This window comes from Hypoxylon fragiforme (assembly GCF_022984875.1).
Source record: "Hypoxylon fragiforme strain CBS 206.31 chromosome Unknown GGS25scaffold_5, whole genome shotgun sequence".
Lineage (NCBI taxonomy): Eukaryota > Fungi > Ascomycota > Sordariomycetes > Xylariales > Hypoxylaceae > Hypoxylon > Hypoxylon fragiforme.
The window spans coordinates 2279776-2296165 of NW_026054760.1; the positions used below are offsets into that span (position 1 = coordinate 2279776).

Sequence of the window (16390 nt, forward strand, 5' to 3'; positions counted from 1 at the left end):
GATGGATTATGACATTAGGGCGCGTCAACGAGCAACCCCGATGAGTGCTAGTATAGGCAGGTACCTAGTACCTACCTAGCACTGGCAGATCCCGCAAGCTAATGCGGGCTACCGGGTGCTGCTCCATAACGATGGGGGCTTGATGGATTCTGTTGGCACCGTCAGTTTCCGATACTGGCCGTGATGGTATACATAATAGTTACCTAACAATTTAGGTAATGTCTCGAACCGTATAGCTCCGGGCTGCAGGTATTGCATTGACGTGTACGAGGTCATTTTCTATAATTGGCGATGGTACATGTAACTACTTCGTATGATACATCTGCTGTGAGAAAATCAACAGCACTGACGATAGACTGACGTTTACTTGCATCGTCCAATGTTTGCTGTAAAGTAATAAAGTAATAATTATTCGAAGAACAGGATTACTCTTTATTTGCTGGACTCTCTCCCCAAATCCTCCATGCTTACTATAGTTACTAATGGTGTGTGGTATCAATATGGTTACTCTCACAGATTAAATGTAGTAGTTAACTATAGAAAAGCTTGAACCCTCATTACTTTCAATCATCGTAAAATAATCAAGTGTTCTTACGTGCCGAGCGCAAATCTACATGTACCTGGGTACCCAGGCTATCAATAAATACCCCTGATTGGCCAGTCAGAAAAATGGCAATGCTGATTGGTTCCCAACTACCCCTATTCATGGGTCAACAATCGTAACATCGTGGCAGTGTTAGCAGAACTTCAGGGGATGGATCTGTAAGATCCACGGTAATAGCCTTCCGTTAGATCTAGATGCAAAACGCCTTCAATCCTCTTTAATAGACCCGTTCCCATGGTAGTCTACCTTTTCTAGATCTCTTAGCTCTTCTAGCTCTTCTAGTCTTTTCTTACTTTGATCGATCACTAACTATTCTTTTGTTCTATGTTGATATATTTAAAATAAACAGTGGCTCCCCTAGCCGACTCGCGGTCTCTCTTTTCTTGACGTACCACGTTATCCGTCATCCGTCTCTCGTTTTCAGTAATAGGTCCCTATACACAGTACCCAGCATTATATTACCAGATACATCTTCAGAAACGTGTTCTGACATACAATTGAAACTCCACCATGAGGATCTCTACAATATTCGGGTTCGGTTTGCTTGCACCAGTCGCGCTCGGCTTGGGCGAGTTTGCTGCATCGCCACCCGTCTATATCCTAGAAACCACCCAAAGCGCCACAACCACTCTCAGCAAAGCGCTGGATACTCTAGGGTACCGTCATCTGAGCCATGCATCCAACCTGGGCAACCAAACGGCGTTGTATAAGACATATGTGCAGATATCCTCACATGCCCAGCTGGCAGAAATCATCAGATCCCAACCAGAGGCCAAGTTCATCTTGCCCCGACGGACACCTACGCTCAAGGGGAGAGCATCTTGGTTGTGGAGACAGGATGATGAAGACGGCCAGCACTCGCAATTACAATCTGAAGAGGACTATATTCAGTCTACTCGCACACTCTTTTCGGGAGAGGAACGCTCACAAGGGCTGCTCGAGTTAGAGGTGCTCGGCCAGCGAACGGCTGCCCAGGCAGAAAACTGGGTGCTTTTGTGCGATTTCTTGGGCATGGGTTACAGTGTGGTCGAGAGGCTGAATCTGTGGCATTTTCCGCAATACTCGTGAAGGACTTGGTCTACAGCGTGTATAGGCGTCTTGGGTCTAGAATCTAATCCAGAGCAATCGAGGCGCCGGCGTGCTAAGATAGACCCTATGTAGGTAGATATAGATATAGATGGATGATTTTATCGTGGACTGATATGTTTAATATTGCTTGCTATTAGCATTAATATCGCATTACAGCTTTAACCAGCATAATCACTACCTCTTTTTCTTCTTCTTTATACCTGCCTTAAACTTTTTTTTATAAAAAGTTATGCTAAATATAGATTATTTTATAGATTATTTTTTTTTGCAAATTATTTGTCTCGCGCGAGGTTGTTGCGGCGGAGCTCGCTACTAGGCATCCGTATTTGTTGCATGGGATCTTGGAGGTCGCGGCGCTGCATTGTCGGTGTCGGTCGTCTGGTGTGCAGGGGCAAGGGGATGAAGGGTTAGGGATGGGAATGGGGATGGGGGTAGCGGTGCGCGAACGCATCGCCGCGGAGCACCAGGGGAAAGCGATACCGCTGTTCCGGGAGCCACCACCACAGCCACGGAGACGGAAGCGGCAGCGGCAGCGCTCCCGCTGTTCGCGTGCTCGTGTCTCTTCGTGCCGTACCATTTTGCCGCCGCGAAGGATGCGCTGTCGCTGCTCTTCAACAACAACAACAACAACAACAACAACAACAACGAAGAAGGGGAGACGGTTAAGCTCACCGCTGCGCGCGCTGCCCGGGGACCTGGCGACACCGCCGGTACGGGATTTTGTGGGTGGTGCTACGGATGCGAGGTTGGTGGAGTTGGAGGGGAGGTTGTTATTGGTTGTGTATGATGAGACAAGAGGGAGAAGGGAGGGGATGGGGATGGGGAGGAGAGAAGTGTACGCGCAGGTGATGGTGAAGCTGCGCCTGTGCTTCTGCCTCTCGGACACGACGGACATGGCGCTGGACCGCAAGAACGCGGCGCTCCGTTTCCCGCCGCTAATGGGTGCCGAGTTTCGCGCGGAGCTGGCGGGGAGAGAGGCGCCGGCGCTGGTGGTCATGGCGTGGTGGTGTGTTTTGCTCCATCGCGTCGAGGAGAGGTGGTGGTTGAAGGGTAGAGTTCGGCCGTTGCTGCTGAAGATTGAGGAGTTGGTAATGCCGGAGTATAGGGTGTAGCGGCGTGGCCTAGGGAGGTGGTGTGTGGTATGTGACTTACATAGTAGTAGGTATGTAATGGTGATAGTTGAAATGAACAGAGATGAGTATAGAACTTGGAAGTACCAAGGTAGTACAAGTACAGTGTTTAGAATAACCTACCAGAACTGTGCCTTGACTCTCAATTTATCGATTAGCGTACTATTTATAGTTGTTCGGCAGCTAAACGACTTATATCCACACAGTGCGACAGACTCAATCCTCAACTTATCATTCTACATCACATTTCGACATTTCATCATTCAACTCACCTCACTTTTAACAAATTCCATATCTCATCAGCAGGTCTCGACTCTTACAACATACGAAATAAAGACATAGCTTCTCAAAAGTCGTGTATCCGCCTTTATCACCTTCAATAGCCAGCAACTTTCTTCTCATTCAACATTCACATCTGTCACATTTAAACTCACCATTCGGATTCCATTCACAAGCGAGGCGTATACCTGGTAGGTACCTATTAAACATTCACCCGGCTTCCAAGGTTATCTGCCAACCTAGTACCAAACGCACAACTAACGTCTCACACAGTAACCTCTCACCTCAAATTAAACCGGTGAATAAATCGGTGAACTGTTAAATCACAAAACACACCAGCCACCGCCATAAATAAAATGTCGCTGCCGAGTCTAGAAACACAGGCCAAGGTCGCCAGTGATGGTAAGCCACCAACCAGCCTAACCTCCCTCTCCCCCCCCCTTTTTCCCACTTCCCCTTCTCCCACCCCCCTTTCTTTTTCCCCTTTCTCATACTCTATAAACCCTAACCCCCAACCCCCCAAACTAACCACCCACCCACCCAGCGGCCCAAGTCTTCGTAGACCACTACTACGAAACGCGCTCCCGGCGGCGCTCCCTCCGCGGCTTCTACACCAGCGCCTCCCCCCGCCTGACCGGCGCCGGCGCCCGCCCCGACATCAGCATCAACGGGCTCCCCTGCGCCGACCTGTCCGCGTACGAGGCGCTCCTCGAAGCCCAGGGCGCCCACGTCGCCTACGACGTCGCCTCCTTCGACGCGCAGCCCGTGAACGCGCACTATCGGATCGGGGAGCCCGACGCCGCCGAAGGAGGCGGCGGCGGCGGCGGCGGCAGGGAAGCGAGCGCAGCCGCAGCCGCGGTCCGCAACGGCGACCGCATCAGCTTCGTCGTCCAGGTCAGCGGGACCGTGCGGTTCGGGCGCGGGCACGTCGCTACGGCCGACGGAGGAGGAGGAGCCGCCGCCGCCTCCGCTGCTGCCGCTCCACCTAAGCCGCCGGTCGCGAATGTGTTTTCCCCCTCGGGAACAACATCAGCAGCAGCAGCAGCAGCAGCGACTGACAATAACGACGGGCTGCAGGAGAGGCCGTTCATGGAGGCGTTTGTGCTGGTGCCGCATTGGGAGGCGTCGGCGCGGAATGCGGCGAGGGGGCTGAGGAAGTGGGTTATCGTTAGTCAGAACTATCGGGCTCTGTGATGTGAGGATGTGAAGATGGAGGGGAAAGAGGGGGGGGGGGATAGATAAGAGAGGTAGCGGTTTTTTTTCTTTTTTTCTTTCTTCAAAATAAAAGAAAGAAGGGAGAAGGAAAAGAAAACCGCTTTTGCGCCTTCGAAGGATCAAACCATAGGTAATAATATTCCTGTGATGTGAAGCAGGCGATGCAATACCTAGAGAGCATCCTGATATGCAATGCAAAATCAAACACTACGAATTTTCGGTTTAAGAATCCTTGATGTTCACTTTGAAACTGGAATGATTACCTACATCTAAGATACCGCGGCAATCAATGAAGACTAGGAGACGAAGTAGTCTCATAATTACTGTATGGAATTCGCGCAAGACTTGTCTCTATTTGTATAAAGACGTACTTATATAAGTACCTATATAAGGATCTGCCTGCCTATTGACAACCAATAGCATCTCACAGGATCAGTATTACGCTCATCATACGCTTTGATGTGACCTCGAGGAACATTTTTTCAAATCAAGACTTGAAGCCATCTTTAGACTAATCTTGAGTGAGCAACTTCCTCCTATACTCCCAATAGCCTCGACGGATGCGATCCCACTTCTCGCCTAGTCTGGTCAATACCAAGCCCGCCTGGTCTATCTCGCCCGCCTCCTTATATATATCAGCCAGCAAGTCAAGGGCGTGGGAACTGCGAACAGTTTCGGCGTCCCCACCACCCAAATTCGTCACGAACTGCTCGGCAAACTCTCTTACGGTTCCGAGTTTTCTCCCACCCTTAACCAACACTCCCTTTAAGTAGTTCCAAGGGCTTTGGTTCTGGGGTGCAAGGAGGATCTTGTCCTTGGAATATTCGACCTCGCGGTCAATGACATCGGCTGGTATTTTGGGATCGTGCTCCGTAGCATGCGAGTCAGGGGTAGTGTAGGCAGGGTCCGAGAAGACAACAAAAAAGCGGTGCGACCAGGCTGAGTTGTTTCGAACATCCTCGAGAATCAGAGTCTCTACACTCTGTCGTTCGGGGTCGCCCCAAATTCCCAATTTACGCACGAGATACTGCCGGTAGCTCCAAACGTGATAGTTTTTCGCGTCCAGCTCAAGCATCTTCCCTAGGAAAGCCCGTTCGCTATCTGCTAAATCCGATAAATCCGAGGTTGACAGTACAACGGTCGGGTAGTAGTGGTCTAGTAGCTGCTGACGATGGTTCCAGATTTGATAATTCTTGATGTGGGTGAGTGATACTTCATTGAGCCACTCAATTTCGTCTCGGAGGGAGATATTTAAGCTCTCAATGATGGAGAATCGGTAGAGCCAGACAGTATAATGTGCTGGATTTAGATATATGACCCGTTCAGTTAGCCTTAGACAGCGGGGCGAATGCTCATTGACTGCCATGACGGCGCGAAGATAGCACATAGCTATATGGTTGTTAGCTCGATGCTGGTACATAACTCCCATAATATTTTAAGCAGCCAGAGTTGTGGAAAACATACCTTCAGCGTAATCGTCTGGGTACGCAATAGCAGCAAGAGCTTTATCGGGCTCAATCTGTGGTATTGGCACCACATCGTCCCATTCTGGATCCAACGCATAGGTATCAAGCTTCACACCATATAGATCTTGTCTTAATTCAGCCATCTCTTGTCGTCTAGCCTTCTCTGCCTCCACGTCTTCGTCGGTGCAAATGAAGGGCTTCACAGTGTCGCCCTCTATATAAAGATCTCCGTTGTCTGCCTTGGCACGCTTATTTTTGAAGACCCAGCTCTCGTCGAGCAAAAGGACAAGTTTGGTTTTCTTGGCCGTATGTTCCTCGTACTCTTGAATAGGGTAGTCACCAAGGCCGCGCCCGTTCTTGTCCTGTCCCCACTGGTTGTCACGCGGCCGGGGAAGACGACGTAGAGGGAGGTTGGCTTCGTTAACTTGCTTCCACAGCTCCTTTTGGGCCTTATTGGAGAGGGTCTTCGCAGCACCAGGTTTTAGATAGTCTTGGTTGAGATAAGCTTGTCGATCAGCTGGGGTCATGCCACTCAGGCCAAGCTCTTCGTATGCCTTCTGGTAAGGGTTTGTTTCGTAATACCACTGCCACTCGCGTTCTTTGATGGTTTGTGGTGGTTTGGGAGGTTCCTGCTTTGCTTCTAATGATTGCGAAAAATCAGCAAGGATCTTAAGACATACAAATACATATAGTAGAATTGAATGATGCTATACGTTCAGCAGGTTTAGCTCGACTGCCTCCGCCTTTGTTCTTTGAAGGCATTCTTACGAAAAAAGGGTTGAAGATCGGGATGGTGGGGTTTTTAAACGTTTAGATAAAATGTTTAAATTCGTATGTAATCAAGGGTCCAAGGAATGGAAAGGGAATCGTCCGAATTCCTACTTCGTCATTGCCTTTCCCGTTACCCCCTTGCAAAGGCTTGCATGGAGGGGTAGGTACCATGTATGTAGCCGTAGCCGTAGCCGCTATGCATTTTAGTATAAGCCTAAGTATATGTACATTAGTACCTACTAGGTACCTAAACATTGAACTTGAACATGAACATGATTGATCATATTCAACATTGAAGCTATTCCTCACATTCATCTTTAGGTAGGCATTAACTCATGGTGATTCTCAGGTAGGTGCCTAAGTTATATTCTTTTTACTGGATAAAGCTTCAAGTCAAGTATCTCGTCCTAGGTGTTTTCTTTCCTTCCTCCCTACCCCGTACCCCCTGGCCGGCAACTATTAGGTACCTGATTAAAGCCTCCCTTATGTCCAGTACGCCGCCTCAAGATATCATATACCTCGATCCCTCAATAATCATACCAAAGGATGTAAGCTGGAATGGAAGTCCTAGAGTTCCCCTAACCGAACCCGCCACATCCACCCCCCACCATAGGTTACTTACTTTGACAGGTTGCTTGTCCAGGTAAGGCACATCACCTCGTCTTCAATCATCATTGGCTGTCAACCTTCCAGAATTTCCAGCCCTCCCTCTCAGCTCCGCTTAGACCACCAGATACACCGACGAGTTTCTCTACGCCGTCGTTACCTGGCGCATTCAGGAACTTCTCCAGATCGATTTCCATGCCACCTTCTTCGTCCTCATCCAAGCCATTTTTCAATACAGCTGGCCATAAGACGCCCACGCCATCTCCGCCCAATGTTGTCCTGAACTTAAGATATCCTTCCTTTTCTAATTGGCGCTCCAAGTTGTCCAGCTTTTCTTTAGGTACACCAGGCTTTATCAACGAAATCGAACAGCCTCCACCGCCAGCACCCGTGAGCTTCGACCACCCTATTTCTTGGTGATCCACTAGTTCTCGTATTCGTTCGAGGCGAGGGTGTGAGACGCCCAAAGATGATAACAGTCCGTGGTTGATACTCATCAACTCTCCTACCCGTCGCAGACTCTCTTGCTCCTCACTGTCGAAGTATTCCTCATCGATGAGGCTCTCGGCACTTCTGGTAACCTGATCTATCGCATCTAATATCGTTCCTACTAGATCCTGATGCATGGTCTTCAGCTTGGCAACCTTGGCTACCTCGTTAGCCGTAGACTTTGGTACTCTGGTATCCACAAGGAGTAATGGCAGCTCCGGGAAGTCCCATAGCGGTGTTACAATCGGAGGCTTCTTATAATCGGTTCGTTGATATACTACGGCTTTGCCATGTGTTGCGACTGTGTTGTCAACCCCTGAGGGATTGCCATGTATGCACATTTCAGCTACGAATGCCCATCTGTTGATTCTCTCCACCTGTAAACGTGCCTCCTCAGACGGTTGATCGGGATGCGGTCCAGAGAGAGAACGAATCTGTAAAAGCATAGCTGCAGCCATACAGACAGCAATAGACGCGCTACTCCCTACACCAGCCCCTATTGGTATTGTCGATCGAAGGGTATATCTGCAGCCCGGAGACTTTTGCGATCCTAGCGACAGGAATAAGTATAGAAACGAGGCTGCGGAATTCTGGTGTATTTTGCGCTCGGCTTCAGATTTAGCTGGGGAGATGACTGCTAGATGAGGTTGCATAGCTGACACAAGGTCGGGGTCGAGATCCGTGACTAGATCGTAGTAGGACTTTTTCTTGCTGGGGTGTTGGAAAACATTCCATGGTAGATCGTCAATGTTCCACGTATGAATGAGATCGATGTCGGGAAATTGCATGGTTACTGTACGTTTTGACTTCGAAAGATGTGTGACTAGAAGGTAGGAGCGAAGCGCGATAGAGGCAGCTATGGCAGCCTACGTAATAAATAAATGTGAGTTCGTGCGCAAAGAAGAGAGCAAAGGGGAGGGGGGGGGGGGGGGGGGGGTTGTAATTTACCTTGCCATAGACTACAGCATGCTCGCCAAACACAATGACCTTGCCTGGTGCCGAGACCATAAAGGCAGGCATCATAGGGCTGGAATTTTTGCGATCCATCCTCCTTTTGTTCTCGCCTTCATCTGAGGACATTGAGGATCGCCCGTTCATGTCACCGTTGCCATGATGGGCCACCTCCACATAGGAGCCATTAACACCGTTAGACATATTCAAAGACGAGTTGTCGAAAATATATTTGAGAGTTGTGAGCTGTTCGAAGAATCGTACGGTCGCAGTACCTATATATCGGCAGGGGGGCGTGCTCGACTCCCCACGTTCCAAGGATGCCTTTGTGGTAGATTTCTCTGTGGATCGATAAGCTCGCCAACAGGAGCAGACCCCACGTAGCACTGCAACACAGGTGCAGGTGACACTGGCCGCCAAACAGAAAAGAAGATGACAGACAATAAGTCTGTACGTGTAAGTGGGTAAAATATACGGGAAGAGAGGGAAGAGCGGGAAGAGCGGGAAGAGAGAGTGAAGGAGAGAGGGGAATGGTGGATGATTAGGCTCGAGAGCCACGGCGTAGAAGTGTTGAGCCGATATCGTTGATTTTAAATGGATAGATAACTTCTATAAGATGTGCCTTTCAGGGTTGTTCTGCAGCCGGTGGACGTGATAATATGTCAGTTAATGGTTCGGGTCAGCCACAAAAACAAAAACAAAAACAAAAGCACAATCACCAACACCAACACAAGTGCTTAGGTGAAGCTTATACACAATTATGTGTAGTTATGTACAGTGTAGGTAATGTACAGTGATGTACGGTATGTCTAGGATATCATTGTTAAGGGATAAAAAAGAGTGACGTGCAAGGGACAATTAAAAACATTAACTAATATGTAAGGTTGTGTATGATGTTTAATGTTTAACTAATGTTCAACATTGAATGCTCAATGTGTTCACTGGCTAGGGTAGGTAGGAAATAGGAATAGGAAATGTTGGACATCAAAAAGACAAAAAACACAGCAAGTCAGCGTTGAGCCAAGAGTGGGAATTTCCCACCCCCTTTCTTTAAAATTGTCCAATGGACGCGATCAATTTCAACAAAGCCCCAGATTTCCGTATTGGGTACTTTGCGAACACTTGACCTACTTGACCTACTTGACCGTCTTGACCTAGGTGTGACCTGTGCACCACTGCTATGGGAATCCTATGGGGATCTAAGCTTGTTAGCGTAACCTTTTTAAGCTGAACCAGTGAGAGTTGGCCAATTAGAAAGATCTAGCACCTTTCTATCCCTTGGCAAAGGACCCCCCCAGAAATAAAATCCCTGTCCTGCCACGCTACTGATTGCCATCCCCCTCAATCCTCAAAGTTTTTTTTTGATCGGCCTTTCCCTAACTCGGTTATTCCCGAATAAGTAAACCTCACTAAACTTCAACGTTATTTCTTTACTGAATAACTAACTACATGTACCTACATGTAGCTAACGGGCAACTTGTACAATACGCCTTACGTGAACAACATCGAACTTCGTCAGGTTCTTACCCACCAGTCTGTCTAAGAGGCATTTGTAATATCGTACTCTTAAAGCAGTACTGACCGACATCCACATCCATCCAACCTGTGTCGTTAAGCTTACCAGCCGATCCTCTAACAGGTAGGCCACCGAACGTTCTGAGTCAACAAATCTTGAGCTTGATAGGTTTATATAACCGCTGCCAACTAGTTATCACGTGCTAAGAGCTCAGTGGTCCAATGGCGTGTCGTATAAGCGACGACGTTCACTATTCCTATCATCCAATTGCTGCGGAAGATCTCAAACCTGGCAAGGGAAATATGCTATTTAGTTGCAAATCCGGCTAGAAAAGAACGGGGGAGAAAATAGCTACACGGCGGATATTGCACAAAAGCGGCTGTTGACTCATCGTGACTTTCTAGGTCACCGAGGGGGTACCTAACCAGGTCACTATGATGTGAAACTTCAAATAAAGCAAAGTTGCTTTGTATATACCTATCCAGTATGTCATCGTGGTTGGCTCGAATCTGTCGCCCGACCCGCGCCTCAAGGAGCTGGCGAACCACTCCAGACAAGAGACTGCGTCGGTGTTAAGTGCCTTCTACAAGTTTCTCGCCATACCTACTACGTCACATAGACTCGTCTGCGTTTAGCCATGCGCCATTAAACGATTAGGCCGATATCATAAGCTAGTCTTTTACTAGATGTGACATCCACAGGCTGGACGCCGTGGCCGAGCTGCTTCGCCATCTGCCCTAAATGCCCACGGGGCGAGACTAGAGGGCATTTTGACTGAACGGGGCCAGAGTGCTTCGCATGCGACTGGCGTTTCGTGAGTAGATCCGACCTACGAGAGCTTCAATCACCACCACCCGCCGCCCATTGGCTACACCGCAACTCTACGGCAGGAGTGGTAGTAGCTTGATTGGGTAGTGTAGCTGGCTATAGGTAGGGGTCGGGAGCAATGGGTTATTTTGCTAGATACTATTCCATGTACGAGCCCGCGTACGCTCTAGGTGACCCCGAACCTGGCATGATAGAAGTTATGATGGAGCCTTGCCGATGCGGTAATTCTTGGACAAGTGGCAGTAGAAGCACATCTATATGAAGTGGCTCGGAATTCTAAAGGAGAAGTTGCCTGCCAATTGGACTAACTGGGTATCGTTTGGCGAAGAGGACGGTCTCACGACTTTAAACGAGACGAGTGTAGACAGGCTTCATTGAAGTGGAAGCGGGCTCTGCCTGAATACGTGTGAGCCCTCCCAAATCTGAGGGGTCTGAGTCCTAGGTTAACATGTGATAATCGGTACAAGAAATATGGACTATCATTAAGGCGCCTGGCCCGTCTATAGGATCTAGAGGATCTTTCTAGAGAATCTTTACGATATCACCACGTATTAACGATCTACGGTATCTCGCCGACATCAGTACCTTACAAGTAACAAAGAGTATTCATCTACCGACGACATGGAAGCTCGCGCAGGGTCCGGCGCAGACTCGGTATCGGCAGTGCCTATGGCTACCTCATCGACACGAGGGGTTGGAAAAACTCGTCTTGCGACAGTCCATATAAGTAGGATCTCAGCGACTATGGCCCAAAATTTCCCTGTGTAAATCATGGTTAAGCCATGTGCTCCGTAGACCTAGTCCAGATAGGCATAGGAGGGATCATCACCTGCGATAAGTTCACCGAGGCTGAGCCCGGCGACGGATACGAGGTCTTTGCAGCCATCAATAAAATCTCGCCCAGTACGGTGATAATACCGACCCTCGCGACTCCTTCCTAAATATTGACAAACTCGTTCACCACCGAAAGAAGTTTGATTTCAGTATCCCCTGGATGTTGCTACTTAGCTCCTAGATACTTCCAAGTCATGCAGTTATACTCAGCGAAGAACAACAGTTTTTGGACCGATGGAAGCGGCAGGGCTCTGAGAGGCCGGTCTCGTGCATGGCTTTGAGCCCTCCCACGGCACATGTCTAGCGCTCATGCTTCGCTTCGTCGAATTTGCAGCACTTGGTTTTATCCCCTGCAATCCCTGTAATGACCACCGTGTTGAACAAGACCGAGCGGTTACCGCTAAATCAGGAGAAGGTAGTGCTGTGATATCTCACCGTATACAAGCACTAGCCATGGAGAACTCTTTTTCTACTTCTTCGGGGCGACGGCCATAGCCTTGCACGACAACGCTTTCCCGTTGGAGAAATCTGCATCTTTTGTCATCTTATCCGGGACGAGGACCGGGCGAGACCGAGAGCGAGGGCTATAACGGAGGTGACCTCGCGTTTTCTTAGACTCTGCCGGATGACTTCTCTACCCACGAATCCCATAGCGCCCGAAACGAATAACTTCATCGTTATAGGGTTCTTTTGTTCACTATAATCGGTTATAATATTTTTGAAATATAGGTAATCGTATCGGGGCTGGGCTGATGAGCTATTTGAGTACTCTACGTACCTATATTTGGCTCAGGCCTAGATGAATACGGGTGAGTTGATTATGCTGTGCCCGAGTGACAGGAAGTTGATTGTGTGGTGGTTTTGTTCGAGCTTACGAACCAGCACATATTTTGGTACTTCTTGAATATAGTGAGTGCTTGGGGGTTGAAGGCCACACCTAGCGGACTCCTATATTAGACATTATGATCGGTGACCTTTTATTTGCATAGCCACGTGTGGCTGTGTATACGCAAAATCCTTGGGCCAAGACCGAACTTGAACGCTACCACCCGTGACGTCTGTAAAGCGCTCCAAGGTTTTTGCGATGCGGGAAGCAACAGCAACCTAATTTCCACATTGACAAGTTTCATACGCACCATCGTCATCGAGATATTGTTAGAGGAAAAATATCATCTCCAAGCATTTGACGTGCATGTAGCGCTAAAAACGGAAACATTCCTGGACCGATGGGACAATGCAAATGGGAGAAAGCAAGGTTATTGGGTTGAAAAGGAGGGGGAGGGCACATGATCAAAAGAAGTTGATGTTTTGATACTAGATGAGAAAACCTGAGGATGATCTTGAAATAGCACGAGAGGTGTTGACAAACCCCCACTTCCATACTTGGAATTTGATGTTGGGAGTAACTATTTCTCCCTAGATTGGTAGTTCTTCTTACGCAGCATCTGCTATTATGCCCGTGGAGCGTGAGCGAGAAGCATCAAGGACGCGTACAGCGTACGTGTCTCTATGTGAAATGCAAATGCTAGATATGATCACTTGATCTCGGCGAATACTCTCCTGCACGGCGTTGCTAGAAGAAATATATACATAAAAGGGATTTCATCTCAAGAGAACTTTGAACTCAGGAGAAGATGAAGTGGAAGGTGAAATAAAGTGGGGTTAATGTTAGAAATAAAGGTATGTCTCGGGAACTTTATTGGACTTGCATCTCGCTAATAAGTGTTAGTGTAACTGTCATCGGTAGGAAGGTAGGTGCTCAATCAGCGCTTGATAGTTTATAAGGTCTGTCGACGCTGTCAGGTCTTTCATCTCGAAGGACCATCCTAGTAGTATAAACCAGTCCTAAGCAGACACGTTCAAAACTCCCCATTGTAACCTGGCCTGGTAACACATCCACATGATTACTTACATTAGTTACATATACCTACTACTATACATATCTGTATGTTGTAATATAGGGTACACATACTCCAATGTAGTAGGTTAGGCAGGTAACAAGTTTCCTCGCAAAAAGGTTAAAAGGGGCAGGGTTCTTGATCATTGATACTACCTAAGATAGAGCTGTCACTGACAAGCTGTTGGATCGAAAGTACAACAGTGATGAAAGAAGTAAAAGCCCGGGGCCGGAAAGTATGATGCCCCCGCTCGCCCTATTAGGATGGATATCAATAACTACTACACCACGATCTGCGGCGCGCAAAGCTGACCCAACCTACCACATGCAGACAGTTAAGTAACCTATCCCTAGGTAGTAGACAGCCTGTGACTCTGCCTGAGTAGGGCTACCTAGCACTTAATAAGAGACTAGGCTAGGCAGGTCCCAAGTGAAAGATCACTGAAATGTGATATAATTAGGTGGTAGAGTCCGGGGTAAACGATGCAAACGATGGCACGTTACACCGTTAAGCCAATGAAGTAAGACGAAAATGTTCCTTCAGACATCATACTTTTGTATCCCCCGGTCGTTTCATGTACTCCACCTGCCAAATCGAGAGTTTAAAGTGGACCCGCAAGGCTATTAATGAAGCTGCATACGCGCCGTGGTTGGCTGATGAGTCTAAATGCAGGGACGGTACGGCAAACGAAAGGTTTTAACTTTCAAGGTTGGGAAAGAAGGGAAAGAGCATTAAAGGGAGAAGAAGATGAAGAATACGGCATGCGCATGTGTCACTAGTATAGTATGTGTCACCACATGGGTACTATATGTATAGGTACATACTCCAGGGCTATTGATAGTACTCTATTGATAGTACTGATAGGTACACACACACTGCCATGTGCTGCGCAACTTCTTCCTGCACACATTCCACATTCTTCGTATTACCACCATCTACATGCACTCCGCCGTACCTAGAAGCGGCACGGCAGCTTAGGCAGATGGACGACATGGGGCGGTTTCGTATTTTCGGGCCATTAGTCCTTGTCATGAACACCTTTTTTTCCTTCCCTTCTTTTCCTGTCGATCACTTACACACACACATACATACATACATCCATACATATTAGGTATGTACGTAGTACGTAGTACATGGTATAGCTCATAGCTTATTGTCATACCCTACTATGGTAAGTAAGGTGTTGATCGACCGGTCTCTACCGATTCAACCTATACAGGAAGGTCATCTGCTTTCATCTATAAAGCCAGTCCTCCCCCTTTCTTTGCCTCTTGGTAGACCTGCATTTTGCATACTTTGGGAGTAATAAGGCCGTATTACAGGAGATCTACTGATCTATCTAGCAAGAAAACACAGGAAACCCCAAATTCGCTCGTTACATACCTACGATATCACCTGATATACATAAAATGGCACCTCTCCGAGTACTAGCCCTACCGGCCTTCGCGGCTCTCGCTACTGCCATCAGCTACAGTGACTATGTGCCGTCTTGCGGTCCGCCCTGCATCTCCAAGGCTGTCGATGAGAACACCACTTGCGACTCAAGCGACAACAAGTGCATTTGCGACCTGGTTTATACCATCAAGCGTGATGGCGAGACGTGCTTCCGAAGTGGCTGCTCCGAGTCTGACTATGGTACGTTGAGTTCACTATCACTCCTTTGATGGCAAATAAGACGGGGTGAAATGATACTAGACTAGAAAAGGGACTAATCGAATATATAGGTGGTGTTATGAAGGGTATCGACGAGTTTTGCAAGGCTGTCAAGGGGGCGCCCAGTGAGACGTCAACCAGCTCTACTGCGACTCCCACGAGCACTGAGACGAGTACCGACTCGAGTACCTCGACTGGAGAGTCTAACTACCCGACGTCTCCTACGTCCACCACCTCTCCCACGCCGTACCCAACTGCGACTGACACCACTACTCCTCCCATCGGCTCATCCACCAGCGAGTCAAGCAACACGGAGTCTACACCCACGACCACCGTTACCGATACTACTACTACCGGCGGGTACCCGACTTCTGGTACTGACGTTACGACGCCTCCTATTGGGTCATCTACGTTGTCATCGTCTTACACCACCAGCCCACCCCACTCCAACACTACCACTGGCGTCCCTACCCCTACTTACCCGACTAGCGGCGGTGGTAACGGCGGTAGCAGCGGCGGCGAGACCCCATCGGGCCCCACCAGCACCCCGACCGAAATTCCCGGCACCGGCGCCGGTGCCCAGCTCGGCCCACGTGTCGGAGCCACTTTCGGTTCCATCCTCCTGGTCAGCGGTCTCGTCTACTTCGGCATTTAAGCTGCATATTCTGCAGCAGTTGCGTTTTTCTATATGGGTAGCTTGTCATGACGAAACTTTCGTGTCTTATGTCAATAATGAGGTAGCCTATAAAGTCCAAAACGGCAACGATAACAACAAACAAACAACCAGTACCCTCCTTTACGATGACAAGAGAGAATGAAATAAGATGAAGATGAGAAGATGCATTGTCGACGTAGCTAATGAGGGTTGGGGGGTGGTTTGTTCGCATGCATCGGGATTTTTTGTAGATAGTTTTTTTTTTTTTGTACATGCACGTACGCTTATTGCTTTGGGCATGTGAAGTATATATATACCTACCTACCTACCTATGTTTTGGTTATTTATTATTGCACGCGAATTATCCTTCGTGATCCTAGCCCTTTCACGTTAGTATTTAAATGAC

The 16390-nt window shown here is 48.3% G+C and overlaps 7 protein-coding genes across 7 annotated transcripts; 4 read left to right on the forward strand and 3 right to left on the reverse strand.

The window, feature by feature from the left end:
- Positions 1-584: 584 nt before the first annotated feature.
- GGS25DRAFT_491178 (uncharacterized protein) lies at positions 585-2303 on the forward strand. Its single transcript, XM_049261066.1, has one exon. It carries the CDS (start codon positions 1115-1117, stop codon positions 1670-1672), a length of 558 nt encoding a protein of 185 aa, XP_049116814.1. The 5' UTR covers positions 585-1114; the 3' UTR covers positions 1673-2303.
- Positions 2304-2315: 12 nt separating this feature from the next.
- On the forward strand, positions 2316-2929 carry GGS25DRAFT_491183 (uncharacterized protein). Its single transcript, XM_049261067.1, has one exon. It carries the CDS (start codon positions 2506-2508, stop codon positions 2803-2805), a length of 300 nt encoding a protein of 99 aa, XP_049116815.1. The 5' UTR covers positions 2316-2505; the 3' UTR covers positions 2806-2929.
- Positions 2930-3458: 529 nt separating this feature from the next.
- GGS25DRAFT_521844 (uncharacterized protein) lies at positions 3459-4296 on the forward strand (the record flags this gene model as incomplete). The annotated part of the gene is made up of 2 exons (XM_049264122.1): positions 3459-3504; positions 3647-4296. The coding sequence occupies 2 exons, from the start codon at positions 3459-3461 to the stop codon at positions 4294-4296; spliced, it is 696 nt and encodes a 231-aa protein (XP_049116816.1).
- A 334-nt stretch (positions 4297-4630) lies between these two features.
- Positions 4631-6675, reverse strand: GGS25DRAFT_491186 (protein prenylyltransferase). The gene is made up of 3 exons (XM_049261068.1): positions 6497-6675; positions 5782-6423; positions 4631-5706 (listed from the first exon to the last, which is right to left on the reverse strand). Exons 1-3 carry the CDS (start codon positions 6543-6545, stop codon positions 4829-4831), a joined length of 1569 nt encoding a protein of 522 aa, XP_049116817.1. The 5' UTR covers positions 6546-6675; the 3' UTR covers positions 4631-4828.
- Positions 6676-7213: 538 nt separating this feature from the next.
- On the reverse strand, positions 7214-9171 carry GGS25DRAFT_286909 (mevalonate kinase). Its single transcript, XM_049257521.1, has 2 exons — positions 8598-9171; positions 7214-8515 (listed from the first exon to the last, which is right to left on the reverse strand). The coding sequence occupies exons 1-2, from the start codon at positions 8802-8804 to the stop codon at positions 7226-7228; spliced, it is 1497 nt and encodes a 498-aa protein (XP_049116818.1). The 5' UTR covers positions 8805-9171; the 3' UTR covers positions 7214-7225.
- Positions 9172-10761: 1590 nt separating this feature from the next.
- On the reverse strand, positions 10762-11717 carry GGS25DRAFT_521847 (uncharacterized protein; the record flags this gene model as incomplete). Its single annotated transcript, XM_049264123.1, has 2 exons — positions 10762-10920; positions 11535-11717. 2 exons carry the CDS (start codon positions 11715-11717, stop codon positions 10762-10764), a joined length of 342 nt encoding a protein of 113 aa, XP_049116819.1.
- A 3250-nt stretch (positions 11718-14967) lies between these two features.
- GGS25DRAFT_287064 (uncharacterized protein) lies at positions 14968-16055 on the forward strand. Its single transcript, XM_049257523.1, has 2 exons — positions 14968-15311; positions 15401-16055. Exons 1-2 carry the CDS (start codon positions 15086-15088, stop codon positions 15982-15984), a joined length of 810 nt encoding a protein of 269 aa, XP_049116820.1. The 5' UTR covers positions 14968-15085; the 3' UTR covers positions 15985-16055.
- Positions 16056-16390: the final 335 nt, after the last annotated feature.